Source organism: Epithele typhae (genome assembly GCF_022376455.1).
Source record: "Epithele typhae strain CBS 203.58 chromosome Unknown BXZ73scaffold_25, whole genome shotgun sequence".
NCBI classification, from domain to species: Eukaryota; Fungi; Basidiomycota; class Agaricomycetes; order Polyporales; family Epitheliaceae; genus Epithele; species Epithele typhae.
The window spans coordinates 269,262-296,961 of NW_025954216.1; the positions used below are offsets into that span (position 1 = coordinate 269,262).

The 27,700-nt window shown below is 55.6% G+C and overlaps 8 protein-coding genes across 8 annotated transcripts; 3 read left to right on the forward strand and 5 right to left on the reverse strand.

Moving 5' to 3' along the window:
• Positions 1-221: 221 nt before the first annotated feature.
• Positions 222-2,800, forward strand: BXZ73DRAFT_101592 (uncharacterized protein; the record flags this gene model as incomplete). The annotated part of the gene is made up of 5 exons (XM_048014954.1): positions 222-566; positions 619-1,597; positions 1,648-1,845; positions 1,904-2,073; positions 2,129-2,800. The coding sequence occupies 5 exons, from the start codon at positions 222-224 to the stop codon at positions 2,798-2,800; spliced, it is 2,364 nt and encodes a 787-aa protein (XP_047877741.1).
• Positions 2,801-3,030: 230 nt separating this feature from the next.
• Positions 3,031-4,416, forward strand: BXZ73DRAFT_90105 (fragmin60; the record flags this gene model as incomplete). The annotated part of the gene is made up of 6 exons (XM_048025509.1): positions 3,031-3,099; positions 3,161-3,328; positions 3,384-3,504; positions 3,561-3,856; positions 3,877-3,963; positions 4,060-4,416. 6 exons carry the CDS (start codon positions 3,031-3,033, stop codon positions 4,414-4,416), a joined length of 1,098 nt encoding a protein of 365 aa, XP_047877742.1.
• Positions 4,417-4,693: 277 nt separating this feature from the next.
• Positions 4,694-6,897, reverse strand: BXZ73DRAFT_90106 (WD40 repeat-like protein; the record flags this gene model as incomplete). Its single annotated transcript, XM_048025510.1, has 14 exons — positions 4,694-4,811; positions 4,861-5,128; positions 5,182-5,253; positions 5,321-5,489; positions 5,548-5,676; positions 5,744-5,884; positions 5,935-6,157; positions 6,217-6,275; positions 6,330-6,432; positions 6,482-6,531; positions 6,590-6,605; positions 6,626-6,662; positions 6,734-6,813; positions 6,869-6,897. 14 exons carry the CDS (start codon positions 6,895-6,897, stop codon positions 4,694-4,696), a joined length of 1,494 nt encoding a protein of 497 aa, XP_047877743.1.
• Positions 6,898-11,340: 4,443 nt separating this feature from the next.
• BXZ73DRAFT_47246 (uncharacterized protein) lies at positions 11,341-12,643 on the reverse strand (the record flags this gene model as incomplete). The annotated part of the gene is made up of 3 exons (XM_048019846.1): positions 11,341-11,753; positions 11,823-12,301; positions 12,480-12,643. The coding sequence occupies 3 exons, from the start codon at positions 12,641-12,643 to the stop codon at positions 11,341-11,343; spliced, it is 1,056 nt and encodes a 351-aa protein (XP_047877744.1).
• A 932-nt stretch (positions 12,644-13,575) lies between these two features.
• On the reverse strand, positions 13,576-14,837 carry BXZ73DRAFT_101596 (uncharacterized protein; the record flags this gene model as incomplete). The annotated part of the gene is made up of 5 exons (XM_048014955.1): positions 13,576-13,716; positions 13,766-14,140; positions 14,193-14,362; positions 14,415-14,609; positions 14,660-14,837. 5 exons carry the CDS (start codon positions 14,835-14,837, stop codon positions 13,576-13,578), a joined length of 1,059 nt encoding a protein of 352 aa, XP_047877745.1.
• Positions 14,838-17,057: 2,220 nt separating this feature from the next.
• On the reverse strand, positions 17,058-18,957 carry BXZ73DRAFT_77709 (uncharacterized protein; the record flags this gene model as incomplete). Its single annotated transcript, XM_048022721.1, has 6 exons — positions 17,058-17,081; positions 17,145-17,620; positions 17,757-18,154; positions 18,212-18,272; positions 18,332-18,814; positions 18,882-18,957. 6 exons carry the CDS (start codon positions 18,955-18,957, stop codon positions 17,058-17,060), a joined length of 1,518 nt encoding a protein of 505 aa, XP_047877746.1.
• Positions 18,958-19,476: 519 nt separating this feature from the next.
• BXZ73DRAFT_77710 (uncharacterized protein) lies at positions 19,477-19,869 on the forward strand (the record flags this gene model as incomplete). The annotated part of the gene is made up of 1 exon (XM_048022722.1): positions 19,477-19,869. The coding sequence occupies one exon, from the start codon at positions 19,477-19,479 to the stop codon at positions 19,867-19,869; it is 393 nt and encodes a 130-aa protein (XP_047877747.1).
• Positions 19,870-20,391: 522 nt separating this feature from the next.
• BXZ73DRAFT_47204 (uncharacterized protein) lies at positions 20,392-21,871 on the reverse strand (the record flags this gene model as incomplete). The annotated part of the gene is made up of 4 exons (XM_048019834.1): positions 20,392-20,598; positions 20,653-21,073; positions 21,135-21,291; positions 21,349-21,871. 4 exons carry the CDS (start codon positions 21,869-21,871, stop codon positions 20,392-20,394), a joined length of 1,308 nt encoding a protein of 435 aa, XP_047877748.1.
• Between the last annotated feature and the right edge of the window lie 5,829 nt (positions 21,872-27,700).

Here is a 27,700-nt window from a genome sequence, read left to right on the forward strand (position 1 = left end):
GCACTCAGTGGCTGGTTGCTTGGAGATAGTATTGATTTTGGTCCTGCGAACCAGGTTACGGTCCAGGCACTCACTATTGTGCTCTTGTTTTCTCCTCCCAGTGGCACCCGCCCGCGTCCAAGCGTTGTCCTCGCTGAAACGGGTTGCCTTAAGTATTTCGACCCGCGGACAAAACCGCCCCAACTCGTAACCCTTCGCCTCCTACTTCGATACATCCACCCATGGCAACCTCGGCTCGATACCCTCTACCAGCATACTACAATGCTTCATTGGCGCAAGCCAAAGAGTTGAGTTTCGACCCTCCCGATCACAGCCTCGAACACCTTGGCACTCGTGCAGACAAGTTGATGGGCCGTACCCTCGGTCCCATGCCTTTCGATGATTTCCTCAACAAATTCCTGACCCCGTCGGAGAAGCGTGTGTGTGGACGAGGGAGCGGCAACATCGCCATTCACGCCTATACTCCCAGTCCCTCACGTCTTGATCCAACAAAGTGCTTGGTTGCTCCCGCAGACTTCGAAACTGCTGCCAAGGCTGCCAACGCCGACGAGAAGTGCGATGCGCTGGTGAGTGTCTCCCACCCTGTGAATTCACTGGCACTCAGCCTTCTCTGTGAAGCTCGAGGCGCTGCCCAAAACCACTTGCATATTCAGAGATGCGGGGTCTTATCGGGATGTGGTGCGGCGAGTGGGACCGTACAAGCCTGATATTCTCTGCTACACCAAAGCCAATTTCGAACACAAGGAAGCTCTTCGGCTTCCTCCGTCCAGTCGCCTTGAACTCGGACTTCTAGAGATGTTCATCCAAGTGAACGCTCACTCCTCCTATGACATATTTGTTGATCCGCCGGCTGGAGTCGACCCTAAAGCAACCAACTGGATGTTTACGGCGACCGGCGGCGACAACAAGCTCCAACTCCTCAGGCGTCTCGCACACGGACGCCACATTGCTCTTGTCGAAGAGATCCTCGCGCGCCAGCATCGCACCTGCCTCTACACCGCCGTGGTGTCAGGCTCACAGGCTCGGCTGTATCGCTGGGATAGAAGCGGATGCGTAGTCACAGAGTCGTTCGATATCTGCCAGACCCCCAACTTTGCCAACTTCCTCTTGCACTTTCACTGCCTGTCCGCGATGGAGCGCGGTTTCGACACCACCCTCGAGAGGCCGGCGGGGGCGGAAGAGGCGCTTTTTCTCCAAGTTGTAACCGCGCACGTCAAAGCACAGCTCCAGCTTGAGGATGAAGACCTCAGGAAAGCGATATCGGAGCACTACGAACCCGGCAACGCCGTAGTACTTCCTGTTTTGGGTCATCAACTCCCGGTCGACGAGAGAAACGTCCGGCGCTATGTCGTGTCCAGGCCAGTCACGCATCCCATCAGTCTCTGTGGCAAAGGTACTCGGGGATACTGGGCAGTCGACATCGGCACCCACGACATCGTCTTCATCAAGGACACCTGGCCTTACATACGCGATACGTTCGATGTGGAGGGTGAGCTTCTACGACGGATCAACAGAGCTGGAGTGCGGTCAGCGCCGTCGCTCATCTGGCACGGCATCGTGCCGTACACCCTAGATCTAGAGGGGGGCATACTAGCTGGTGAGTGTATATGCGTCCCAAGATTGCATTATGACAAACACGATGTCCAGACGATGAAGCGATTGTCCAAAGTACACAGGCAGAACAGCTCGCGTTTTCGGACTGGGTATCGACGATGACAACAGGAGAATGGATTGCAATGCCCATGCAGCCGCACTACCGGATAGTGGTAGGCACGGTTGGGTACTCCTTGGCATGCCTCACCGGCTCAGGGGAACTGCTCCATGCGGGTTACGATGTAATGCAAGGTCTGTCGTTATGAGTGTTGTGATGCACGTCCTGCCCTGACGGGGCATCCTTTCATAGCCCTGAGAGAAGCCCACGCCAATGCTGGCATTCTGCACCGCGACGTGAGCATTGGGAATATCATCCTTGTTCGAGAACCCGGACGCAAGTTCAGACGCGGCTACCTGATTGACTGGGAAGCTTCGTATCCGACCGATAGTAAAGGTGGATCGCTTGACCTCGGACTCACGGTTCGTACCCTGAACTCCTCTCATTGGGGCTGGAAATGACGTCGCTTTCCTCCAGTGTACATATGAGTTTGCATCCAGCAAAATGCTACTCGATCCGGTTGAAAGGGCCGGCACGCTGCAAGACGACGTCGCCTCGCTGTTCTATGTGATCCTCTATTACGCCTTCCTGTTCTTGCCCCACCATGCGCCACAAGCCATCGAACGACACTCGTTCTACAATCTCTTTCAGCTGGCGACAGATCCCGACTTGGACGGCGATTCCCCTGCTCCTTGGGGCAAGATCCGCAACGAGCAGACCGGTCACTACATCAAAGGCTTCACCTGGCCAACCCTCTTTCGTGAATGGCTGGACTACGCCTCGTCGCAGCCAAATGCGACTGACGCTCATGCCAGCGAGAACGAAAGGGGCTGGCCATACGTGAACGACCTTAATGTGTTCTGGTGGTCATTCCTGAGGCAACACGGGGACGCGTTGCCCACAAACGACGCCTGTGAACCGGGTCACGCTTCCGGCGCCGACGGGGATGAGCCACATTGTTTGTCTCCTCCAGCCATGGCGCCGAAAAGGGCACGCGAACCCGACCCGCACGCAGATGATGAAGACGAAGACGAGCGGCCTAGCAAGCGGATACGTCTTGGTGCAGGGAGATCGTCGGCGCCGTGCGATCCGAGCCGTCTGCTTCCTCTGGTGGCGGCGATGCGTAGAATCATACAAATCCTCCTGTAATCTGTACATTATCACACATTAATACTGCTGCACACATGGATGGCCAATGGCGGTAGCTTGAGTTCGTATCCGATTCGTTTGTGCTGTGGCGAGCAGTACGTGATCAAGTAACCGCCCGTAGGTCACTCCGCCTCTTTCGAGTGCGCGACGAGCCAAGCTGCTTGTACCTCACCCATCTCCGGTTGACAGCCCACATCGCACACCCAAAATCGCATCCCCGTCACCCTACCATGGCTCATCTCACAAAGGCGACTCAGTACAACATCGAGGACTCGAATATCGCGCTGCTGGGGTCCGATGTGAGTATTTAGCTCTCGACAGCCCCCAAGCCCCCTTCCATCTGCCGCCGTACTTGCGCAGCTCGAGAAGAACGTGCGGGCCCATGCCGGTGATAGGGAGGTGGCTTGGGATGAAGCCGGGAAGGTGCCCGGCACGCAAATATGGAGGATTGAGAAGTTCACCGTCAAGGAGTGGCCCAAGACCAACTACGGCCGCTTCTACGACGGTGACTCGTACATTGTCTTGCACGTAAGCCTATCTCTCATATGTCGGCATATACCAAGGCAGACGGTTGTTTGTGCAGACGTACAAGAAGGACCCCGACAACGAAGATATCTCCTACGACCTCCACTTCTGGCTCGGCGAAGAGACCAGTCAGGACGAGGCTGGGACCGCAGCATACAAGACCGTCGAGCTCGACGATCGTACGTCGCATCTGTCCCGCACCGGTTCCACGATGCTTATGCAAATCCCCGTCTAGATCTAGGCGGGAAGCCAGTGCAGTACCGCGAGGTACAAGGCTACGAGTCCCCGCGGTTCCTCTCCTACTTCCCCAAGTTCACCTCCCTCCACGGCGGCGTCGCCTCTGGCTTCCACCACGTCTCGGAGCCGCCCCCGGACAACACCCGCCGCCTGTACCGCATCAGCGCGCCGCACGCGGGCATCGCGCACGTCCAGGTGCGCGAGGTGCCCGCCGCGGGCGCGAGCGTCGTCCAGGGCAGCGTGTTCGTGCTGGACATGGGCCCACGCGTCTGGCAGTTCAACACGGAGCACGCCGTCGGGAAGGCAAGTTCAAGGCCGCGGAGTTCGTCCAGTCGCTCGTGAGCGAGAGGCAGAGCCAGTGCGACGCAACCGTGTACGGTGCGTGCCCTTTCCGGCCCTTCGTCCTGCGTTGTCATTCGCCGCGTTCTCATGCCCGACCGTCTCGCAGATGAGCACGGGCAGGGCGCCGGCACCTTCCTCTCCGAGCTCGATCTCAGCGACGTGCCCTCGGGCCCTCCGCCGCGGCGACCGTCACCTCCCCGCACGCCCTCTTCCGCCTCTCCGACGCCTCGGGCGAGGTCGTCTTTGACGAGGTCGCGCCAGCTACGGCGTCCTCGCTCACTTCCGACGACGCATTTGTACTCGACGCGAGCGCGGACGCCGCCGCGCCCGCGGTGTACGTCTGGGTCGGCGCAGGGGCGTCGCTCACCGAGCGCCGCCTCGCGTTGCAGTACGGCCAGAGATTCTTGTACGCGCACCGGGCGCAGAGCGGGCGCGCCGCGCTGGCGACGCATATCGTCAGAATGGCAGAGGGGCAGGAAACCGATGCGTTCCGTGTGGCGATTGGTATGTGAGCATCACTGTAAACGGAATTGGTGCGGAGAGGTCTGGTCGGATGGGCATATATCATGCTATGACCGTCTTGTGTACTATGTAGACATGTATTGTGCTATCACAATGTACCTTTGATATCGGTGATAGGGCTAGTTAAAACAACTGTCACGAAAGGCCGTTCTTTCCGGACCTCATACAACCTTGGAGCTCCAAGCGGTGAAAGGGTTTGTCCGCGACTCAATTCTTCGCACAAGGCCGTACATACAGGGAAGAAAGAACACGGTCCGCATTTGTCAGTCACTGCAACGAGACACCCTCGTGATCATCGATCGAATCCGAGTCCGTTTCGTCGTCGCTTCCAGGCGTCCAAGGATTTATAGAGAACACGTCTCCGTTGCCTTCCTGTCGCAATATGCTACAAAGACGCGTAAGCCAGGAGTAGCGCGAAGACGCGTTGGACTCACTGATCGAACATGGCAATAGCCTGACTGTCGTCCTCCGCTTCCTCCGTGTCGGAGTCATCGACCATGCCCATCGCGCGCAGTAACACCTCGCGCGAACCAGGGTTTGAGGAGGCAGCCAAGCGCACTTCGAGGGGAGTGGCTTCCAAGCGTTCGGTACATGGGGTGGTCGGGGTGGGACTGTGCAGTCGAGTGAAGCGTTCGATCCCGGCGGTGAGGAGCAGGGGGCGATGGGGGTGGAAGAGGGCGGTGTTTACAATCGAGCCGTGCCCTATTAAAACATATTAGACAGCGGAGGAGAGAACGCCGGGGAACGGGACGTGCCTCCGAGTCGGGTAAAAGGCCGAGAGACCTCGAATGGAACATATCGAGAGCCTGCGAGTGAAGAGGCGTATCCTGCGTCAATCAGAGGCGCATTAAGTACGACAACTCTTTTCGTCTATCAACATAGCTTGTGGCTCACCAATCTCTCCAGGTCTGGGGCAGTTGTGCCATTCGGAGTCGTCGAGGATCGCTCGTTGCGCAAGAAGTTCCGCATCGTCAGGTATCTTCCAGATGTACGTCCGAAAATCATCCGATCCTTGTGCGTAGAACATGTCTCTGTCTGATCCCAATCCGCCGAAGGTACCATGCTAATGTAAATTTCATCAGCAAACTCCTCTACGAACGCAATATGAGACGCAGGACCACCTTCATTGTGCAGCTATTAGAGTACATATCCTTCCAAGACGATCCGGGTATTCTGTTGGCATTAAAACGATCGCTGAAAGTCGCGATGGGATACGGGTCGTTAAGAGAGTACAATGTTGGGATGTGGTGCTAATGGGCGTGTCAAAATATACAGAAGCTTCAGCTAAATACAAAATGAGCTCACCAACATCGTAACGCCGAGTCTACGTCCTGGATCACTCGTCAGGTACCGGATACAGGCGAAGAGCAAAAAAGTACCATCGCGATCGAAGGTCAAGCTACTTGCCTCCGGCCGCGCCATTCTCGCCGTCCCTTGTTTTGCTATTGTGGTAACATACTGAAAGTCAACAGTCAGTCGTCTCGAGCAGACATGTCGAGCCTACTCACTTCGTGCACAATTCCCGCATTGGAGCGCTGTGACAGGGGCCCGAATGCCATCCGCACATCGCGCAAACAAACTTGTCCCCGATTGTCGCTCGTTGCAAAGATGTGCGTCATCGTAGGATGGTACTGTACGCATGTGATCTCAGCTGTATGCTGGAGAAGACTCTGCGCGTGGCTGTATTTTAGCTGGGTACGCATGTCATGCAAGATGACCTTTCCGTCCTCTCTGGGGTATGCAAGAGGGAGATTAGTGAGTGAAATGAGCGGGTGTTAGACCGCTCTCACGCTCCGCTCAAGAACAGATTATCAGTCTCGGGATGACAAGAGATAGCACGAATGCTATCCTAAACGAAATCAAATGGAAGTAGTATGAGGAAAGAAAAAGAGACAGTGCTCACTTCATGCCGAGTATCACGCCAGCTTGGAGTGCGAGGGCCATGGGCAACAGGCGAGGACATGTGCAAGAGATCGTATTGATAGATTATGTCTTGCGTGTCACCTCTGTTTGGAGGTGGGCATGGGGCGCAGTCAAGAAAAGAAGTGCACTTGCGAATAGAGATACTGCCCGGATGCCGAAAATGCCACGGTAAAGACGTTAGACTGTCGGTCGAGGTCTCAACATTCTACGATAACTTTGGCCTGAGGGCAAGAGACTCACACGTGGGCCAGTGAAGCTCCATGTAGGAATATCCACGCTTTTTGGTTGAAGTCCCACAAGTGGATGTATGGATCTGGAGAATCGTTGGAGAGCGGGAGATGGGATCAGTCGCTGGGGTCACTCCCTCAAGAACAAAATACTCACCGTCTCCTGCACTCGCAAGCCACCTCCCTTCCTTCGAGAATGCCAACGAGTTCACGCACGAAGTATGTGCTGACAACTTCCTGCATATACGTACATCAGGCAGTTGTACTATGGGAATCGAGAATTTTGACTCACTTGGAGTACGGCAGCCCGGTTTGCACCATAAGGTCCAAAAAATATCGCCTTGATCTGCGCGGCGTAGCTATTCTAGATTCTCTAGAGTTCCCAACCCCGATATACCGCGGAAGCCGAAGGGTGTTTGCCAAGAGTAGCCATAAGCTCGAGAGCCGTGAGTGTTTGACTCAAACCGAGGGCGGTAGTAGCGAATCTTGAGTAACCATCCTTCGGTGAGTTGCGCAGTCTGGGCAGCCGTGAGAGTCAGGAGGAAACGGAGGGAGGGGGACACAAGGGTGGATGGCAGGCTTTGCTGCGCTGGGCTTGCCATGCATTCAGTCCACCGCGGAGGACCGGGCCGTTCGCGTGCCTCGGTCGAGGACGGTCGGCTTCGGCGCGTCACGACGACTCAGACTCAGACTTCAGATCCACAATCTTTCCTAATCCCTATTGCTCCGAATCTTCACATGCCTTTAACATGCCACCATACGTCACCCAGGGACACACAAGAAGTACTGGGATTTTGAGACAACAACACAAGCCCGACTTATTCTTCTGCTCAGTACCCTCGACGCGCCACTCCCTGCCTACTCTCACTCAGTCCTCTCCATCCGCCAAGCCTGGGATATGTATGATATATCTCCGAACGCCTATTATGACGCTTGTATAGCACGTAACTTCGGGAGCCCACCCATTTCCCTTCAAAACTGCACCATTACATCGACGCCTCGCTTCTCAGAAACGTCAAGGAAAGCACCAAGTACACTGTGAGGCCCGCGCCGTTTCTTCCCTTTCCAAACAGTTTTCGGTCCTTGGGATGTGTACCATGCAGACCATGGAGACGGGCTCCATGACATTGGCGTCAGATTGGCCCCAGTGGATGAGAGGAAACGTATGTCCCCCGGAACGCTTGGAAACCGTTCCTGACCAGCGAGCACTCTCGGCGAATTTTTGGAACCTCTGGTGAGCACGTTGCGCTTCAAAATAGCTAGATCCGCTTCATGTCTCTTCAGTTAAAAGCCTTGAATAAGGCGACGAAACACGAGTCTCGCTGTCAGGGATTTACGTCTGGTCCTCCCGAAGCCTGGACTCCTACATTTGCTGCTATACCCCAGAGAACCTTCAAGTCGTCGAGAGCCTTCCCCCAACTTCCCGCGCAGACTTGGCGTATACCGAGATGCTCATTCAAGTCAACACCTCTCCTTCGTACGACCTCTTCATTGATCCACCCCATGTACCCGGGAAAGCTCGCGAGATGTCCAGGGACTGGAAACTTATGGACACTAGTGGCGATGACGACCTTGAAAACTTACGGCGCAAGCTGCACGGTCCCCATATCGCTGCAGTCACCGAAAATTTCGCCTGCCAGCATCGCACCTATCTGCAGGCGCGGTGGAAGGGCGGAGCTTGTTATGGAGCCTCGCGCTGCGTCGAGGCGGAGCAGCAGAAGGAGAGCGTTCGTGGCGCCGAGCACGCTTACGCGCGAGATCAGCGACCGGAGACTGCTTGACCGCAGGTGAGAAAGGGCGAGGGCGATGAACTCGTGACGACGAAGGTTCGATACCGATCGGATGCTTGGGTGGTGGGGGACTGGGTGAAGGAAGCGGAGGTGGTGGAATGCTGAGTGGCGAATCATACGTCTGAATCATGGATTCAGTTCGACGGCGAGGCGGCCTGGCGACGCGTTGGCGCATATGTACGGTACGAGTAGAGTGTCTTTACTGATGTTCAGGTGTTCCTCCCAGGCTTCGTCCAAGACATCGAGGCGTGCTGTTCTCCGTTCGCACCATACGGTGGCGAAGCGGCGTGATGACATCCATCGTGATGTTTAGCCACATACGAAAACCGTGTGACCAGTCGAAGTTTGTGAAACGGCGATCTATGGCGTTGAATCTCTTGCCTTCGCCACGCATATACTTCTTGTGCGTTGGCGAGAAGTCGGTCCGCTCGAACAAATTGTACAAGGAATTGTCCAGCTCCGTCGGAGATGCAGTATGGGGAAGCCATAGAAAGGCGCAGTACAAACCAACATAAAGTAGGGACTCTATGTCGTCTAACAGCGTAGCTTTCTTGTCGTTGGGCCCGGAATGCAACTCGCGAGAAGCAAACAAAGTTGTTCCCTGAGGAGCGATCTTTCAGAACTCTGACTGATGGTAATACACAATATAACTCACCGCAAGACCAGGGTGCGTGGCTTTCCCGTCGATTACTGGTGAAGACGCATCCCAGTCAATGAGGTACCCCCTTGGTGATTGACTACCTGGTTCCCGGACGAGGACGATATTTCCCAGACTAATATCCCGATGCAAGCGCGAACCTTAGAGTGTGCTTGCTTCATCGCTGTGTCGACTTGAGTAACCGATATTCAGGATGATGACGAATTCACACACCATGCAATACGTCGTACATAGCGTGAAGCAGCTCATCGGTTCCGTTGAAGTGTTGCAATCCGTACCCCACAGTCCCAAGTACGAGGCGATAGTGTGCTTGCCTGAGCGTGGAGATCTCCCGGCCTTTCATCGTGGTGACCCACGGGTCATTAATCATCTCCGACATCCACGTAGTATGCACTTCAAGGCTTGCATCTAAGCAAGCCACGTCAGCAGAGCGGTCAGCGATGTAATAGAGGGCTTACCTCCAGAATGCAAGCATCCTTTGGAAGACGGGACGGTATCACGCCGTGCCATACAACGATGGCACATGATCGACGCCTTGCGTCGTGAGGTCTTCGATGACAGTCCCTTCGACGCCGTCTCCTCTGAGGCATGTCCATGTATCCTTCACGAAGACGAGACATATGTGAAACATCGACAGCCCAGTATCCTCGTGTACCCCTTCCGCGCATGCTTGTGGGAGAGACCACCGGTCGAGAAACGATGAATTGACGGACGTTCTCCGGGACCGTTGGGAGCTTGTATCCGAGGACGCCAAGCACTTTGACATTGCCGGGTTCATAATGTTGCGCTACGGCCTTGTCGAGGGCATCACCAGCGACGTCCAGCTGGGCCGAACGTGTGCGGTGATGACAGATTTGAATAAAACTTCATGATCGTGCGTAGCTAGTGAGACCGTGGTATCGAACCTCGTCTCTCGGGGGCGAGATGAGCGAAGTGCCAGAGAAAGTCGCAGACCGTTGCGGGATGCCTCGATGATGTTGATCGATCCGGAGACGATGCATCCCTCACGTTCCCAGCGGAAGAGCCGAAGGTTTGCGCCGCAAAGCACGGCCGTGAATAAGCAGATACGATGTTGACGGGCAAGGGTTTCGATGGCGAAGGCGACGTGCTGGCCATGTAACCTACGCCGAAGGGTGTCAAGCTCTTTGTCGTCTGTGGATGCCATGAAATTCCATCCCGGAGGTGACGCGATCGATTCGTCGTTCAATCCGGGCGGATCAACGAAGAGGTCGTGAGAGGAGTCGCTGTTGACTTGGATGAACATTTCAGTGTATGCGAGCTCGTCATGGAAAGATATGGGGGACTTTTTGAAGAGATGCGCGTTGTCTCTGGCGAAACAATGAATATAGGATTTCGCGTCGGTTGAATCATCCAGAGTGAGCTGGAAAACGAAGCCTGGACAGCGGGATTTATGCTTGGTCGCCTCGTTTAACGCCATTAGCTACAGCGAGGGCTCATTAATCCGCATACCCGAGGGAAATTTTCAACACTTACGAGAGGTCTGTAGATCTCTTCAGACGAAGTAGCGGCCTTGGGAACGGCTTTGAACGCATTCCGAGTCGAAAGCTGACCTTCTATCTCCAGGGCTTCAGCTTGGACGTAGCGATGAACTATTCTCCCGTCTACCTCTGCCTCTTGCTCCTCTATCGGAGTCATGAATTCTTGGTAGAAACGTCCGAATGGCAGAGATCCTATAGTGTACTTCGAACTCCCTTGGGCATAATGTTGAAGGTCAGGATCGGCGAGGTCGAGACGGTGATCAAGGGCCACGGGTGTGTTGTAGTATCCAGTCTGAGTCATGGGATGAGAGCTGAGGCGGGTGGCAGTTGTTGAAGAGTGGAGTTGTGTGACAAGAGGAGAGGAGAAGTCGTTCGCCACTGCAGACACTGTCTCTTTTGTATTAGACGTCAGCTTCCGCCACACTCATGCACCAATAGCAACATTTCTTGCCTGCCTATTATTGTCACTGTGGGCGCTGCGACGGTTCGCAGTGAACAATTGCCATCGCCTTGTCTCATTTCTAGAGCATGCAGCCCAACGACAGAGTCTCCAGACGACCGGTGTAAACACTGCCCAAATGCTCAGATCTCGGATCTTGTTCTTCGAAGTTCGGTATATGCCAATTAGGGGAAACGAATGGGAGGATGATAGCACAAATGCGCACGGCTGGGAATATTGAGAGCAAGTAGAAGCTGGTGACTGTCTGGTATGCGGCAGAAGGGTACATCTTCGGTACATCTGTGCGTCGAAACCCGGACGATAGGTTTCTCTGAACACAGACAGCAAGTGGTCTCTGGCGGCTGGGACCAACTACGTCTAGACGGTCGTGCCCAGAACGCCGTCGAGCCACTGCTGGAGAGTGTATAGCTTATCGTAGCCGCGCGAGCCAGTGAACCCACCGACAACGAGCACGAAGTGCGCGATCCCGAACGCCGCGATTATAGCTATCACCGACGTCACCTGGACCACCCACTCTTGCTTCGGCGGCTCCTCCGCCTCGAACACCGTCTTCGACTCCCCGCTCTTCTTGATTGCTTCCAGCAGCGGCGAGTTCCCCATGTCCTCGTACACCGGCTGCGCCGGCGACAACGGTGCGTTCGTCGGTGACGACAGCGGCGACGGCACCTGCACGGTCGTCGAGCTCACGAACAGCTGTTCGGGCACCCGCAGCACGTCGAATAACGCAGTGTTGAACTCGAACGCGCGTACCGCCTCGTCCAGGACCGCCGCTGCCAGAGAGGACGCCACACATGTCAGCGCCATCATCGCGCAACGACAATCGAGCAGTTGCGACGCACCTTTGAGTTTGGCATCATCGCCGACCCCAGCATTCATCCCGTCCCGGAACCACTCCTTGATCCGCTTCATCTCTCCGAGGCCCGCACCCCCCGTGACAAGGCCGCCCTCGAGCGGGCGGAAGGCGTAGAAAGAGAGCCCGGCACCGTCTTCGAGTCCGTATGCTTTGCCGATGCGCCGCTTGATGAACTGTCCGCCCGAAAGGTCGCCCAGGTAGCGGACGTAGGCATGCGAAAGGAGACGCGAGGGATCGGAGCTTGCGGCGAGCTCGCGGAGGCGGCCGACATAGCGCTTGAGCGCGGCAGGGGTCTTCTTCTCGAGAGCAAGATGGACTGGGTGCGCCTTCCAGGATGTCTCCGGGACTTCGAGGAGGGTACTGATGTCCGCCGCGAGGTTCTCAGAACGCGCGAAGAGTCCAGGATTGTGAGTCGGAGCAAGTACGGGATGGGTGGCGTGCTGCTCGAGCGCGTTCTCGAAGGCACTAGGAGAAAAGAGTCAATATTGGCTCTACACACGGAAGTGGCTTTCGGGAAGTCAGATTACATGAGGGAGCAGCAAACGCTTTGAGGACGTCCGAGTACGACAAAGGGTCCCGTGAAACTTCCGGGCACCCCTGGAAAGCACAGGACTTGGGTGGGGACAAAAAGACGGCGACTTACTCGTAGACATGCCATAACATCATGAGAAAGCGGATATACTCCTGCTTGCTGAGCCCGCCAGTGACCAAGTACTGCGCTCCCGTACTCTTCTCTGCACGTTCATGGGCCTCCCGCGTGCCCTCCCTGAGGAGGTCGGTGACAGGTTGTGAGTAATCGACGGACATTGAGGGTCGAAGGGTCGGGGGAAAGAATTCGAGGGGCGAGCGAAAGCGGACGCGAGGCAGTGGCGGTTGGCGAAGGTTGCTTGCTGGGCAGGGACGGGGGACAGAAGGGAGAAAGCTCGGAGGGAGCAAGCGGAAAGTATATATATATGGTATAAATGAGGATATAAAAGCCTCCGCAGGAGGCGATGAGCCGTAAGAGGAAACCAAGGACGACAGAGGGAAGGTGGCAAGGGGGTAAGCGTCGCCAGCGGGGGAGTGTTCTCGCGATCTGGGAGGCGGTCGTGATGACCCGGCCGGACTGCCGACATCTTATCTGATAACCCCAGTCTTGGCGTTCGATCCCGCCCTAGCCTCTCCACCGGCTCGCAACATGTTCACAACAAGCCACCGCGGATCTACTGAATTAAATATCCCCAAAGACATCCCACGCCCGGAGCGCTTGAAACAGTTCGTCATCGTCGAACTCGGATCTGCCAGTGGCGGCCGCCAGGTGGTCTTGTACAACGTAGGAACTCGTCCTCATGCTTGTCCAGAAACTCATACCAGTAGTCCAGCAAGTTCTCAACGCCCATTTCGTTAATCGCAGGATGGGAAGCAACGTGATCGGCCCATTCTCGGATGTTTCGGTGACCGTGGAGCGAGCGCGACGAACGAGCCAGAGGAATATCGTAAATGAAAGCGATGGAACTGTATAATACACTGTGGTAATTACATGTCATTCTACGTACGGGCTATCTTCCTGCGTGCACGTTGGCAACGAGAAGCACCGCAACGGCTGCGGCGCAAATATCCTCGACGTATTCGGTTAGTTGACGGGCAGCGCAGATACCGCTTTTCGTCGGAGTCGCTCGCTGCGTCGTAAAGATTTCATAGCCCAGTGCTCGGGAACAAGGACATGCAAGTCTTGATGTTGTTTTGACTGTCACGTGGGATTAATCCAATAGCTGCCCCGGGCTCTGCGGCGGGCGAGGGGTGTAGACCAGAGCGATCGCCGGGAGAAGAGGGGCTTTTATATGGCTTCGGTATAGGTTTCTTTGAGCGAGCACGAGGATGGTCGTTCTCAGTGCGATCTCCTGTGGGCAGAGAATCGCAATGTGTATCCAAAAAGTCGCGCCAGAAGACGTCCAGATGCTCTGGGTCTTCCCATTTTCCCTCGAACTCTGCGATAAGGGGGAAAGGAGGAGCACGGTAGTTGAGAACTGTGCTCAACCAGTCGCGGAAGAGCTGAGGCCAGTGGAAGTCACTGGTGTAACGCTGATCTTCGAGATTGATTGCCTTGCCCCGGCCGTGGATCAGCCTGTACTCAGAGGGGGGAAACCTGGCATCAAACATTTGGTATACGCAGTATTCCAGATCCTCTTTGTTGCGATCGTGGGGGAGCCAGAGATAGGCGCAGTATATCACCACGTAGATAAGAGATTCGATATCGTCGAGCAGCGTTTGCGCTCGATCGTTGGAAGATTGAATCATAGCTAGAGATATGAATGGGTAGGTCCCCTATGTTGAACTACGTCAGCGGGTAGGCGAATGCAGGCATGGAGTCACTTACCGCGACACCGAGCACTACTGACCGACCTGTCTCATTGACCGGTGCTGACGCGTCCCAATCGATGAGGACCCCCCGACGCACCGCGGCATCGCCTTCACGGACAAGGATAATGTTCGCGAGACTGACATCGCGATGCAGACGCGACGATTTGGTGAAAGCTTGCCGCAGAGCTGAGACAAACACTATCAGCCAGACCGTCGGTGACAAGGATGTGTCGCGTACCGTGAAAAACATTGTATGTCGCGTGGAGTAACTCCGCGGTTCCCGAGAAGGACTCCAAAGGGTAGCCGACTGTATCGACCACAAGCCGATAATGAGACCTGCGGCCCGTCAAAAGACTGTTCCCTCTCATTGAATATGCCCATGGTTCTTGGACATAGTCGCAGTACATAGTGACTTGGATTTCGAAGTCGTCGTCTGGTTGCAGTGATGAGATAACTTTCGGAACTTGTACTCGCATCGCTTACCCGTCAGAACGCAGGGGTCTTGATCTGGAAGTGTGCTAGGGATAACACCATGCCAGACTAATCCAGGCACATGTTCGACACCATCGGCAAGGAGCTCTTCTAGGATTGTGCCCTCCGGACTGCATCGTTCCAGAGACCACCACGTGTCCTTGAGAAATACGATGTTATGTGTAGACATGTCGACCGCCCAATAGCCTCTTGTGCCTCGACCTTGCAAGTAAGCCGGACCGATGACGGGCCGAGACACGATGTAGCGTCGAACATTTTCCGGGACAGCTGGCAGTCCACGCCCGAGGATGGGGAGGATTTTGACGTTGCCCTCACTTGTGTTGACGCGCTCCCCCGGTCGAGACTCAGCTGATCGCGTAGATTGCTTTGTACGTACGCTACATATCTGCCTCGACGTAAAGAAAAAAAAAAAAAAAAAACGTTGCCGGCTGATAATGATCTGTGATCGCTTGATCGAGGTCTTTGCCTGTGAGCTCGGGGAGTTGCGTCTGGATGTGATGCTTTATCATCTCGCGGAAATTTTCTCGTCATCGAGCGACGCCCGCTCGACAGTCACATCGAAGCCGCGCCTTGACTGTGTTAGCTGGGAGAACATCCAAAGGAAGTCGCAGAACGGTTCAGGATCCTGTCGGATGTCTGATGGCCGCGAAACGATACACCCCTCTCGATCCCAGCGGTACAGCCTAACACGGGAACCCGACACAACGGCTGTGAAGAGACAGGTGCGATGCTGGCGGCGAAGATCTCGGTAACGGCGGCGACATGGTGACCGTGCAGCTTGCGCCGCAAGGTGTAGAGGTCGTCGTTGCCGCGGGTGTTCATGAATTTCCAGTCTTCAGGAACCTCGCGAGCTCTCTCGGGCTCTTCGGGAGGATCGGAGAAAGGTCGTGAAAGGGTCAGTGTTCACTTGAATGAGGATCTCGTATGTGCCAGGTCCATGCGGGAAGTTGGAGGAAGACGCTCTACGACTTGCAGATTCTCTAGGGTATAGCAGCGGATGTAGGACTCCAGGCTTTGGGACGACCGGAATGTGAGACCCTCGCAGCGAGACTTGTTGGACCCCTTGTTCAGGGCTCCTAACTGAAGACGCATGAAGTGGAGCCCCAGATTGGGATGTAGTGTGCTCACCAGAGGTCCAATATTTCCTCGAGATTATCCGCTACTTCAGGAACGGCTCTCCATGCGTTGCGGGGGGAGAGGCGTTTCGTGATGTCAAGTGGGAGTGATCTCATGCAAATATCACGCAGTCCCTCCCCTTGCTCTTCGTGGTGTACCTCCCAGGGTTGTAAGAACGATGTGATGAATTTCATGAAGGGTGCAGGCCCCACGGTATACTTGGTACTATCCTGCATGTGTCTTCGGAGCCCCGAGTCGATATAAAGGCGAGGGTCGGAAGGATGCGCTGAAGGGATTTTGAAGTTGCTTGCTACGGAAGCATTATAGTAGCCGGGGACGGGAGGTACAGAGGCTTCAGGCATGTCGGAGTGTATGAGTTGGAACAAACAGCGTCAGTGAGAAGAGACGAGCTCAGTCAAGCGTGGATGCAGCAAAGAGAACATCATTAGAGCTGTTTGGAAATGCACTATAGTGCACGAACCTGACGCCACTTCGGTGCCTCCACTGCTCCACGGCAGATCGGCCCGCTGGCCAAACACCCGCCGGGCAGTCCGAGCGTGGAGCAGGGACTCCAACGCTCCAACTCACGATTACTACGGTTCACTATCGTAACAAGTTTCCAAACGGCTCTATTATCAACTCAGTCGAGTCCCAGATATCGATGTGACGCGCGAACTGTGCGGCTGAAGTCACGTGGGTTGTGATCGTCCATCGGAATTGTGCTCTGCTCAAGCTCCGCTACATGTCGGGTTCATGGTTCAAAATATGCCCGATCAATGACAGATCGCGGGGACACTACGCTCTTACCATTCGCACGTGCTACCGAAATTTCCAGGCCCATGGACAGATGTATACACACATACTATACACGTGCCCACTGGCACCGGTCATATCATGTAGTACAATGGATCGAAGAACATGTTGATCTTTAGGTATAACCGTTGCGGAAACACAGAGCTATAACGTAGGAGGCCTCGAAGGTCACACTGCGGTCACGAGGCGGCCGCGTGGAATAAACAGGAGGTGGTAAGTGCGGTGGAGTGCACCAAATCCGTGCAAGGAACCAGTGGGAGAGGGTTCAAAACGTGGTGTAACCTGAGGTAAAGAGACGGAGGGACGGAACTATCGAAGGGAAGAATTGAGGCACGAAATGTGAGATGATGAGAGACAGCGCGAATGTCGCAAATGCCGCGCGCGTGTGGGTGCGTGTGGATGAACGTCTACATGGTCCTTAGAGCCTTGGAGGGGTGGAGAATCGTTGCCCTGAGGTGCCTCAGGGCATCTCCGCGGCAAAGAGCTACAGGCGAAACGAGCGTCAGCGCCAACGTCCACATCCCCATACGCAGAGGAAACCACGCACTCTGTGCACGCTGCTCGGAGCCTCGCCCTGCAGCGGCGTCGGCGGCGTCGACACCGGTCGCACCACCCCACGCGCGGCGACCGCGCCCGCGCCCTCCTCCATCACGACGCCGACGCCGACGCCGATCCCGTACTCCGCTCCCGCGCCGGCGGCGTAGTCCGCGTACATGCCCGCGTGGGCGCACGGGCCCACCTGCATGTAGTACGCGTTGCGGTCGGCGAGCGTGCTCCCGTCGACCACGCGGTGGGGCGCGTAGGTCCCGTACGGCAAGGGGGCGGGTGCGCTCGCGGGGACGCCCTTGGCGAAGCACTCCGTGGGGGCCGCGGGGAGCGCGAAGGGCAGCGGCGGCGAGAGCGCGGCGGGGCCGTACATGACCGGATACGCGAACACGACGGGGGACATCGGGGACACGGGCGAGAGCGGGCTGTACATCGGCGGGGGCTCGACGTGCGGAACCGCGTACGACTGCTCGTCGTCTGCGTGGCGTGCGGGGCCGACGCGCGAGAAGCGTGCAACGAGGCGGAAGTCAGCATCGGGAATCAACGAAGAGAAGCCGGCGATGGGAGAGCAGAAGGCGGGGAGGGGCGAAAGACAATAAGCTCGAGCACTCACACGTGTCGTACGGATGCGCGAACCGGCAGTCCACACCGTCGGTGCAATGGCCGGCCATGAAGCTCTCGCAGATCTCGCGCGAGCCGCTCATCATCACTCCACCGCCGACGACGCGCCAGGTGACGGGGAAGAAGTTCTGACCGCGCTTGCGTGGGGTGGACTCGTGCGAGCCGGAGCTGGAGCCGCTGTATTCTTGTTCTTGTTCGAGGTCGTGGTTGTGGTCCTGCTCGCTGTCGGATGAGGATACGGTCGTCGCGGAGCACGGGGACGGCTCGCTCGGGGTACTCGAGTCCTCCTCGAGCTCGTGCTCGTTGTCGTCGATGAGCTCCAGTGGCGTGGGGGCGGCTAGACCGCGAGGACGGTGGTGCTGCCGATCTTCATCTGGGCTCTCGTGGATGCTGCAGCGTACGCTCCGTCAAAATTGTGTCTCTTCGCGCTCGAAAATATGGACTCACAAGTTGCAGCGGTTGCCCTTGATGCACCCCGCCGGCTCCCTGTAGAACCTACACGGCTTCGCTGCATTCCATATCCAGGATCAGAACCCCCCGCGCATAACCTCAACGTTCAGTACGCACTCTTAAAAAAGGTGTTCCTGTGGCGAGCGTTCCGGTCCCCCGTATCGCGCGGCGACGACCCCTGGCGCGCGGCGCCCTTCGCGCGCATCGGCATCGCCTCAGTGTCGCCGTACCCGCACTCCTGCGGAGCCAGGGCCCAGTCGGAGCGCGTGCTGGGAGACCCGGGCAGAGGCATGAACGTGCCCGTCACGGTCATCGGCGTGCCGGGGGGTGGGGGCGGGCACGCGCCCTCCATGCGCGCCCGCCAGAGGTCCATGCTATTCCGAGAAGGGCGTTGCTCGCGCCGCGGAGCGTGCGATGAGCCGGATGCATGGTCAATCGTGGGCGAAGGGCGGGAGGATGAGGGTGTCGAAGGATGGAGGATGGGAGGAGCGGAGGCGTAGGAGAAGTGCGCGGTGGGGGACGCGCTCGGTGGGACATGCAGGAAGGAGCACTGGTCGCCGTAGCGGCAGGCGCCGAGCGGGAAGTTGCGGCACAGTTTCGCTGCAACATGCGGAGTGAGCATGAGTACACATCGGACCGAGATGGGGGTGCGAAGGTATGGACGTACTGCGATACTTTGGTGGAGAGGTAGGCTGGTAGTCCTCGGCGGGAGCCACCATGCCGGCGTAGCCGTAGTCGTGCATGCCGTCGATCTGATGGGGATGGGGATGGGGAAAACGCTTGGGGCGGGTTGTCAACGACAAGTTGCAGCAGTGCTGAAGTACGGTCGAGGGATGTGTATGCGCGACAAAGGCCAGGCAGAGGCAAGGGAGGGGGAAAGGCAGGCGGGAGCGAATGCAACAAACCGCCAAAACTGCTTCCGGGGAGGGGTATAAGTACGCGAGGTGATGAACAAGACTCGGGACGGGGTCGCTCACCTGGACACTGGCGCATCCGGAAAGATTTATTGTTTGTGCCACTGCCACCGAGGGGACGGAGACTCGAATGTTGCACGAGTGGCAGACACGCCTTGCGATGAGATCCGATCAAGGCCGCTTGACCCTGCAAGTGTACGTTGAGGTCCGAGAACGCCTGTCTGAGCACCAGCCTCGCGCTCCTATAGAAGACGTTGAGAAAAGCGGGTTAGTTTCCGTCTGGCGCTCGGGCCCGCATCCGCAACAAGGCCAGGGCGTAGCCTCGCCGTCTACCACTGATGGCGTCTTATGCGCTTCACTCCTGGATCCGTCTCCCATCTGCGCCTCCTCGCCTCCCAGGCGGCAGCGCGGGGTCTTGTCGTGCGCGCTGCTAGACTGTCGAACAATGTCCTTCGGCGGGCCAGGAGGGGCTTAGTCATCGACGAGTTTGTAGCGAGGCGCGGGGGCCTTTTGTCCTGGGGGCGGGGGCGAGTGCAGGGAGGAGGCGCGGGGGAGGGCGGCCTGCGATCGAAGATGGGGGAGACAATAGCGAGCGCGCGAAGGGGCAGGGCACGCGTTGCAGACAACAATTGGGGTGGATTGCGGGCCGTGCGCGGGGTCTGCAGGCTGAGATATTGGGCGGGGCGGCGGGTGCGACGTCTTGTCTCTCCCGCCATCGCCGCCCTTCTCGGCCTCCGCTGATCGCCTGCAGACAAGACCGGTCGCCCACATCAGGTAAGACGGTTCCTTGTTCGCCTGGTATCCCCCGGCCCGGGTCCCCGATGCTGCCGCCCGCGTTTTGGGTGGGGGATGACGCGCTGCCTCGCGGCGCGGAGATGCAACGCTTGCTGGACACCATCTAATACCGCGTCTACGGAGCACGCGCGCACCGTACAGCATGCGTCCCCGCAGCGGTCATGAGACAAAAGCTGGCAGACGACAATTGTCAGACACGACGTGCACTGAGCGGAAATAAAATGACCTTGCGATGCGATTCAGCGATTATACACGTATCGATTACAAACAGACTGCCCCCCTCATTGCGCAATATTTAACCTACAGCGTACATCGTCAGTGTCGTACAGTACCCGATGGCTGATCGGGAGTAGCGTAGAGGCGTCCCGACAGCGCCTAGTCCGAGCCCTGGTATTCGTCATACGGGTCGTGAACAAGTCCCAAGCGCGGACCAGCACGCTCCAAGCCTCTGACCGCACTGTCTGGGGACTAGGAGGCCACCGACGCGTCTGGAGCCTGTAGAAGTGGTGTACGTTCCGTAGGATTTGCAGAAGCAGAGGGCGTCCGTGAAGACGATGCGTCTGCAGGTGATGCGACCGCAGGTGATGCCACCTCGTCGTGAGGGTGGACCTCCACAGCGTCTGGAACCTCCGGAGCAGCGTGCGACTGCGTTACGTCGGCCTTGCAGATCGGGCACTGCGCACCATCAATCAGTCAAACAACTCAGAGCTCCGCACAGGATAGGCGCACCAGCTTCTTCTTGTGAATGAGCCACTGGTCAATCTCGTCGATGTGGAAGAAGTGATAGCAGGGCAGAACGCGGACGCGATCGCCCTTGACGAACATCTCCAGGCAGATCGCACATTCCGTCTGCTCGTCTACCCATGCGGGCACATTCTCTCCATGCGAAGTCGATGCTGTGGGCTCTTCGGAGCTTTGTTCAACGATAGGTTCGCCTTCTGTGGTGACGGTGTCGGCAGGAACGAAGGTCGTCGGGGGCGGCTTCTCCCAGCCGTGACCGGTCCAGACGCGGGAGGGAAGATTGAAGACCACGCTCTCGGGTGCTCGGTCGCGCTGGGCCGCGCGTGCAGCGCGAATCCGATGGATGAGGAGAGTGAGAAACGTGAGGCATGACGGTAGGAGTAGGATGATAATAAAGGTGATGATGGGCCTGGTGGGTGGAAGACACTTTAGCCGTCTGGTAAGAGGCGATATAGGATCACAGTACGCACGAATACCACTCCCAAGCCGAGTACTCCGTGTTAATGAGTAGCGACAAGGTCTTCAGCCCATTGTGGGTGGTATTCGAGGTGGCGATCATGGACGAAAGCTGGAGGTAGTCCCAGTACTTGATGTACGTCGCCGCGATCGTCACGTCGGACGCGTCGGCTGAACATCGAGAGACATGAGGAAACAGAGCATATGAACCGGGTACTGGACACTCACTCTCGCTGAACATATTGAGCAGCGCGTCCGGGCTGTCTCGATCTCCTCCTACCACGATAGCCTTCGCTCCGAGCTTCTGGGCCTGGCGTGCCTTTTCCACAAAAGGGCATCCCCCGCGCTGCACAAGGGCAATCCACGTATCCGCATCCTCTGGCTCATGGGGTCCAGTTATGCAGAGGTCCGGGCAACCGAGGACGGGGTCCGGGTCGAACGGGCGGCCGGGCTCGGTCTGGTTGTGGGGATCACGGGGGCACGGGGCGGAGAAGGAGGAGAGAGGAATGACATAGCCCAAGAGCGGGTCGGTGAGCTCTGCGCCGAATGAAGCAGGGCGGGCGGGGAAGGTGACAGGGGGAGAACGGTCGACGACGGAGACGGTGCCGTCTGCGGCCCAGACCCAGCCCCAGAGCCAACCGCTGCCGTCGTCGCGGGGGGTGGGGGAGAAGCGGCGGAGCCAGTCGACGGGGTGGCAGCGGGACTGGTTGAGGAGGGCGGAGAGCACGAGGAGGAGGAGGAGGTTGACCATGGAGAGGGAGATGAGGCCCAGCGGTGATCGCTGGACGCGGCGGAGGAAGAGAGAAACGAGGCGTCTTGCCATTTCGGGTGCGCAGGCGAGGTCCGGTGCACGTGGTCGAACTTGTGCCTAGTCCCCTCTGGAAGTGTCGGGCTTTCGATTGCTCTGCTTGGGCCTGCTGCTGCTTGGTCGGGAACCACAACTACGCTTGCAGGAAGCCGTCAGTGATCGCGGGCGGGCGGGGTGTTTCGGGGCCCCGTGGCAGGCCCGCGCGCATTTATCGTCCATCGAGCCCGCTGCCAAACGCTCTGCGGCGCGCCCGCTGTGGCCTCGCACGACACCACTGTCAACGTCCGCCAACGTCCGCCTCGTAAGCAGCCTCCGCCGCCCGCCGAGCCTCTGTGCAGAAGAAGGGAAGCTTCGAGCGCCCCCGCGTCGCGTCGCATGCATCGCCCCGCGCCAAGCTCGGTCCAATCGGCCTCTGTCGCCGCACCAGTCCGCTAGCGATCCTGGTTCGCGCTCCGCCTGTGCTGGCATCACACCACCTGCACCATTCGGTATCCCTGGGACGCTCACCGCCCACACGTATGTTCTACTCCATGCATTATGTTGATCATGATGACAATGTGGCAGCAGGTTATTCTCGTCGTCTTCGACAACACTTCCCTCGCGATTCTCGAAGATATCGCACTGACCAGATGGTTAGATTACAACACACTGGCCGAGCGCTGCGCAGCTTCATCTCGCCTTCGACAAAACTTCTCGCATTCGTCAAGAGCAAGTATAGCTTTCTGGGCGCGTCCATGATCGCCGGCAGTCGCGAGCATTCATTTCCGCGGTGCACTTTCTCCGACCGCGCTGCGCATTCCCTGGCGACGTCACTAACGATGCGATGGGCACTCCAGCAGCGGCTGGAACCATGCAACAACTCCATCTTGTCGAAACCAACGCACTAGCAGTCGCTGTACGGGGATTGTGGCCTCGACATCAAGTCGTCAACGACCACTGCAATCACTGAAATTCCCATAGAGGAGACATGTATCCCCAATGTGGCTAGAAGTCCTTGGCGTACCGGTCCAAGAGGACCAAGACCCACTGTTCGGCAACATGTACAGAGTCGCGGCCCGTCTGGGCGCTCCGGCGCTTTTCTCAACCTCCTCGTGCCGCCCACGCCGATCTATTCTATATCTATTCTATAAAGAAGGGAGCGGTGGTGTTAGTAAGCCGCGTACGTCGCTTGCAGCGATACGCGAAGTTAGCGAAGTTGGCGAAATAAGCGAAGCTAACCGAGCTTTTGCCATGTGGCTGCCATGTGCGCCGGTAGGCCGAGCTTGCGAGGCCTGCCCCCTGTTTCGGCCGAGCCTGCGAGGCCGCCCGCATCTGGCCGAGCCTGCGAGGCCGGTCCCGCATCTGGCCGGGCCTGCGAGGGGCTGCCCCGTTCCAAGTCCAAACGTCCCCAGTCCGCGCGCCAGCGCCTATTCCGTGGATGTCTCGCCCTGCCCCGCCCTCTTGCCCGTTTCCTTAGAGTTTTGGCAGCAAGCTGTATAAGTACAATTAGCACATGTCTTCAAAATCGTGTACTTCTTGCATGGTTCATGCTCCTAAAACAAATGATTTTGCGCGATGGGCGCCTATCCGAACGCGATATTGTGGACAGTACTTTTCACGCCTCACGCATCCAGGGTCCGATAGGCGCCTCCCGTCCTGTCTCACCTACTATGTGGAGGGGCAAGCATCTATCAGGTGAGCTTATCCCCCATTTCAAATCCCTGATAAGCATGCTCACAGGGTCCTTACAGCCTCCACTAAGCACACCACCTACTCCACATATCAAGTGCTTATCTCCCCTCTGCTTATCTCGCTCTCAAGTAAGTTACCTTTTGCTTCTATCCCGCATTGATGGCTTATCTACAGTTCCTTTCAGCTCATACTATCGCGCCTTAGCGCCTCATAGCACAGCCACACAACAATCCGCTCTACACTCCATCAAAGTGAGTTTCAAAGGTTGGATAGTGGTGTGAATGGCACTCTAATGGTGGCTTTCAGCTCATACTATTGCCGGCTTTAGCGCTTCATAGCACAGCCACATAACGACGCGCTTTACACCCCATCAAAGTGAGTTTACAAGCTCTGATAATGGTGTGAATGACACTCTAATGGTAGCTTTCAGCTCTGCATTAGCGCCTCATAGCACAGCCACATAACAACACGCTCTACACCCCATCAAAGTGAGTTGATAGAGCCATAAAACCATCTAATAAGGCCTAATATTGCCACTTTCAAGCTCCCCCACACCCTCCAGAGGTGTTGAGCTCTACCAGCCTACTATTCAACCCTGTGCACACCCTCCCTCATTATACTACGGTATAAGTGTGTGCTCAGTAGTGATGAGGCTGAAGTGCACTGCTAATTGAATGATAATAGTCCCAACTCCATTACCCACAATACATCCTTACAAAAGACAATGGATCCTTCCTACACAAACAATCCGTAAGTGCCCGCATAATTGATTGTTTGACTGTCAAATTAACCTCTGCCTTAGGACAACACCTGAACGTGATCGAGAGGAGGAGAGAGAGAGGGAAAGAGAGGGTCGTCAAATGACTTCCCCATCAGTGCGGCGAGAACGGAGACAGGAATCTTATCAGATTCCTCGGCAGCCTAATTTTGGGCAGCCTAACCAAAATTTGGATATTCCTGAGGGATCTAATCTTGGTCCCACTTTTGATGCTGGCAATGGGGGGCTTGCAGGGCCATACGGTGCATATGGACAATTTGGTGAACAATATCTTGGTGGAAGTAATATTCAGCCATTGAACATGTTTGGTGGGGAACACAATAGGCCACAAATGAACCAGCCTTCTGGCTCTCGGTTCCCTGGCAGTTTAGATTGGAATCCTAATCCAAATGCACAGCAGGGGAACTATGTAGGTGGACTTGAGGCTAATTTTGTGCAACGACAACAAAATCGTCGTGCCAATCGTGGAAGAAACCGTGGATCTACAGTTGCTGAAGCTGTTGCTGCACGGCGGCAACAAGAGGCTGAAGAGCGTGCAAACAGACAATTTGAACGACAGTCTCGACGGAGGCAGGAATCAAATCAGCAGCGACAAAGAGAGTTTCAACAAGTGTCTCAAAGGCAACTTGATATGAATGAGTGGCAGTATAGTCAGCATCAACTCCTGACTCAACGGCAACGTGAGGCGGATGCACAAGAGCAATTAAATAATCGCCAAGATATACAACGGCAGCAATCGGCTTATGAACATGAGCATAGAGAGATCCAGAGGCAAAATGCTCGCCAGGATGGTACAAATCGTGTATATAATAATCTTTCTGTTCGTAGCCGACGGGAGCGTAATGCACAACGAAATGCTGTACAGCAGACTATAAATCAGCAGCAACGCACATTACCTCCTGGCCGTCGTACATATGTTGAGCCACTTGCTCGCCACTCATTAGGCCAAATGAATATTGTGTGCTCAAAATGCATGGCACTGCACTTTATAGATGAACGTTTGACTAAGTCATCACTACGTGATCCTCGATTCAGCACTTGCTGTCTCAATGGGCAGATTATACTCCCTTTACCTGTACTTCCCCCCGAACCACTCAAAAGTCTAATGAACGGTTCTGATCCACGCTCAGGTGAATTCCTTCGAAACATTCGCTCATATAACGCTGCATTTGCATTCACATCTGTCTCAGTAAATCTTGATACTGCAGTGTTAGAAACTCCAGGTCCTTATTCCTTCCGAATGAGTGGAGAGCTTCATCATAAAATGGGCTCACTGCTTCCCTCTGAAAACAATCCCCAGCGCTATGCTCAACTGTACATTTTTGATCCTGATTTTGATGCTGCTACGGTTCGCCATCAAAATAATCAGAGCAGATTAAATCATTCAGTGCTACGGGACATTGGGGGAATGCTGGACCTGTGCAATCCTTTGGTGCTATTATATAAACGTGCATATACGATACTTCAAGAGAAGCCCCCAGAGCAACAGGTTGATGTGCGTGCTCGCATTGTGTTGCAAGCAACTACAGATCTACGTAGGTATAATCTACCTACTGCAGATGAAGTTGCAGCAATTATCCCTGGATCTGGAGCTGGCGAGGTGATCGATAAACATCGAGAAATCATTCTGCGCTTGAAAGATGGTCCTTTGGAGCGAGTGTCTAATTGCCATGCAATGTACACGTCCTTGCATTATGTGCTATTGTTTCCTACAGCACCATCTGGATGGCATACTCGCATTCCAATACGTCTTGAGCCAGGACAAAAAGCACGTGCAGAAATAATCAGCCAAAGGTGCTACTATGCCTATGTTCTGTACCCTAGATATATCAACGGTACTGAAGTTGATTATCTATTTCGTGGTGGTCGCTTATTCCAGCAATATATGGTGGATGCATGGGCCTCAGTTGAAGCCAGTGCACTTAATTGGTATCGCCACCATCAAAAAGAGATCCGTGCTGACCTTTACCGCAGTGTGCGTGATGCAATGGTAGAAGCTGACAATCATGCTGATACTGTTGATATGGGCCAGCAAGGGCATCCTGTTATTCTTCCCTCTACTCACCTTGGAAGTCCCCGTCATATGCATCAACTATTTATGGATTCAATGGCTATTTGTAGACGGTTCCGAAAGCCAGATATATTTCTTACCATGACGGCAAATCCACGGTGGCCAGAGGTTGAAGCAGCTTTGCTGGAATTAGCTGGCGGTGATAGAACACGTATGCAATCACCTGCAGATCGTCCGGACATTGTAGCAAGAGTTTTTCACTTGAAAAAACAGGCATTACTCAAGAAGATCAAAGACGGCTTTTTTTGGAAGTGCAGTTGCACATGTTTACACGATCGAGTTCCAAAAAGAGGCCTACCACATATGCATCTCTTGATCTTTCTTCAAAACCAAGACAAGATCAGAGATGCAAGTATGGTGGATTCTATTGTATCAGCACAGATTCCAGATCCTCAAACTCATCCTATGCTATATCATACCATTACTACGTGCATGCTTCATAGTTGTGGGGACAGGTGCAAGGCAGACAATGGATCATGCTCTAAACGGTTTCCTCGCGACTTCTGTGAGGAGACAGTGTTTGGAGAGAATGGCTATCCAGTGTATGCCCGGCCAAACAATGGTCGTACCTATACTTCACATACAGGCGAAGTGTTCACTAATCAGCATGTTGTACCGTACAATCCTGAGCTCTCTGCAGAGTTTGACTGCCACATCAATGTGGAAATATGTACTTCAATTCAATCCATCAAGTACATTCATAAGTACGTGTACAAAGGCCCAGACCGTGCCACAGTGGAGGTCAGCAATGAAAAGGACGAGATTAAACGGTTTCTAGATGCTCGATATATTGGTCCACCAGAAGCAATGTGGCATTTGCAGGAATGGCCGATGCATGCAGAACTGCCTCATGTGTACAGACTTCCTGTGCATATTGAGAATGAGCACATGTTATATTTCAACCCTGAAGTGGACACTGCTGGACAAGTTTTGAACCGTGCAAATGTGGAGCGAACTATGCTTACAGAGTGGTTTGCAACCAATCAGAACGACCCTACAGCTCATACTTATCTCTATCAAGATTTCCCTGAGGCTTATGTGTGGAATAAAAACACACATAGATGGACGAAAAGGAAAGAAGGGTTTGCTATTGGACGGCTACACTCAGTGCACCCATCTGCTGGAGATCGGTTCTATCTTCGCTTACTCCTAACAGTTGTACGAGGTGCAACAAGCTATTTAGATCTAAGAACTGTGAACGGTCAATCTTTTGAATCATTTCAGGCTGCTTGCCTGGCACGTGGTCTTCTTG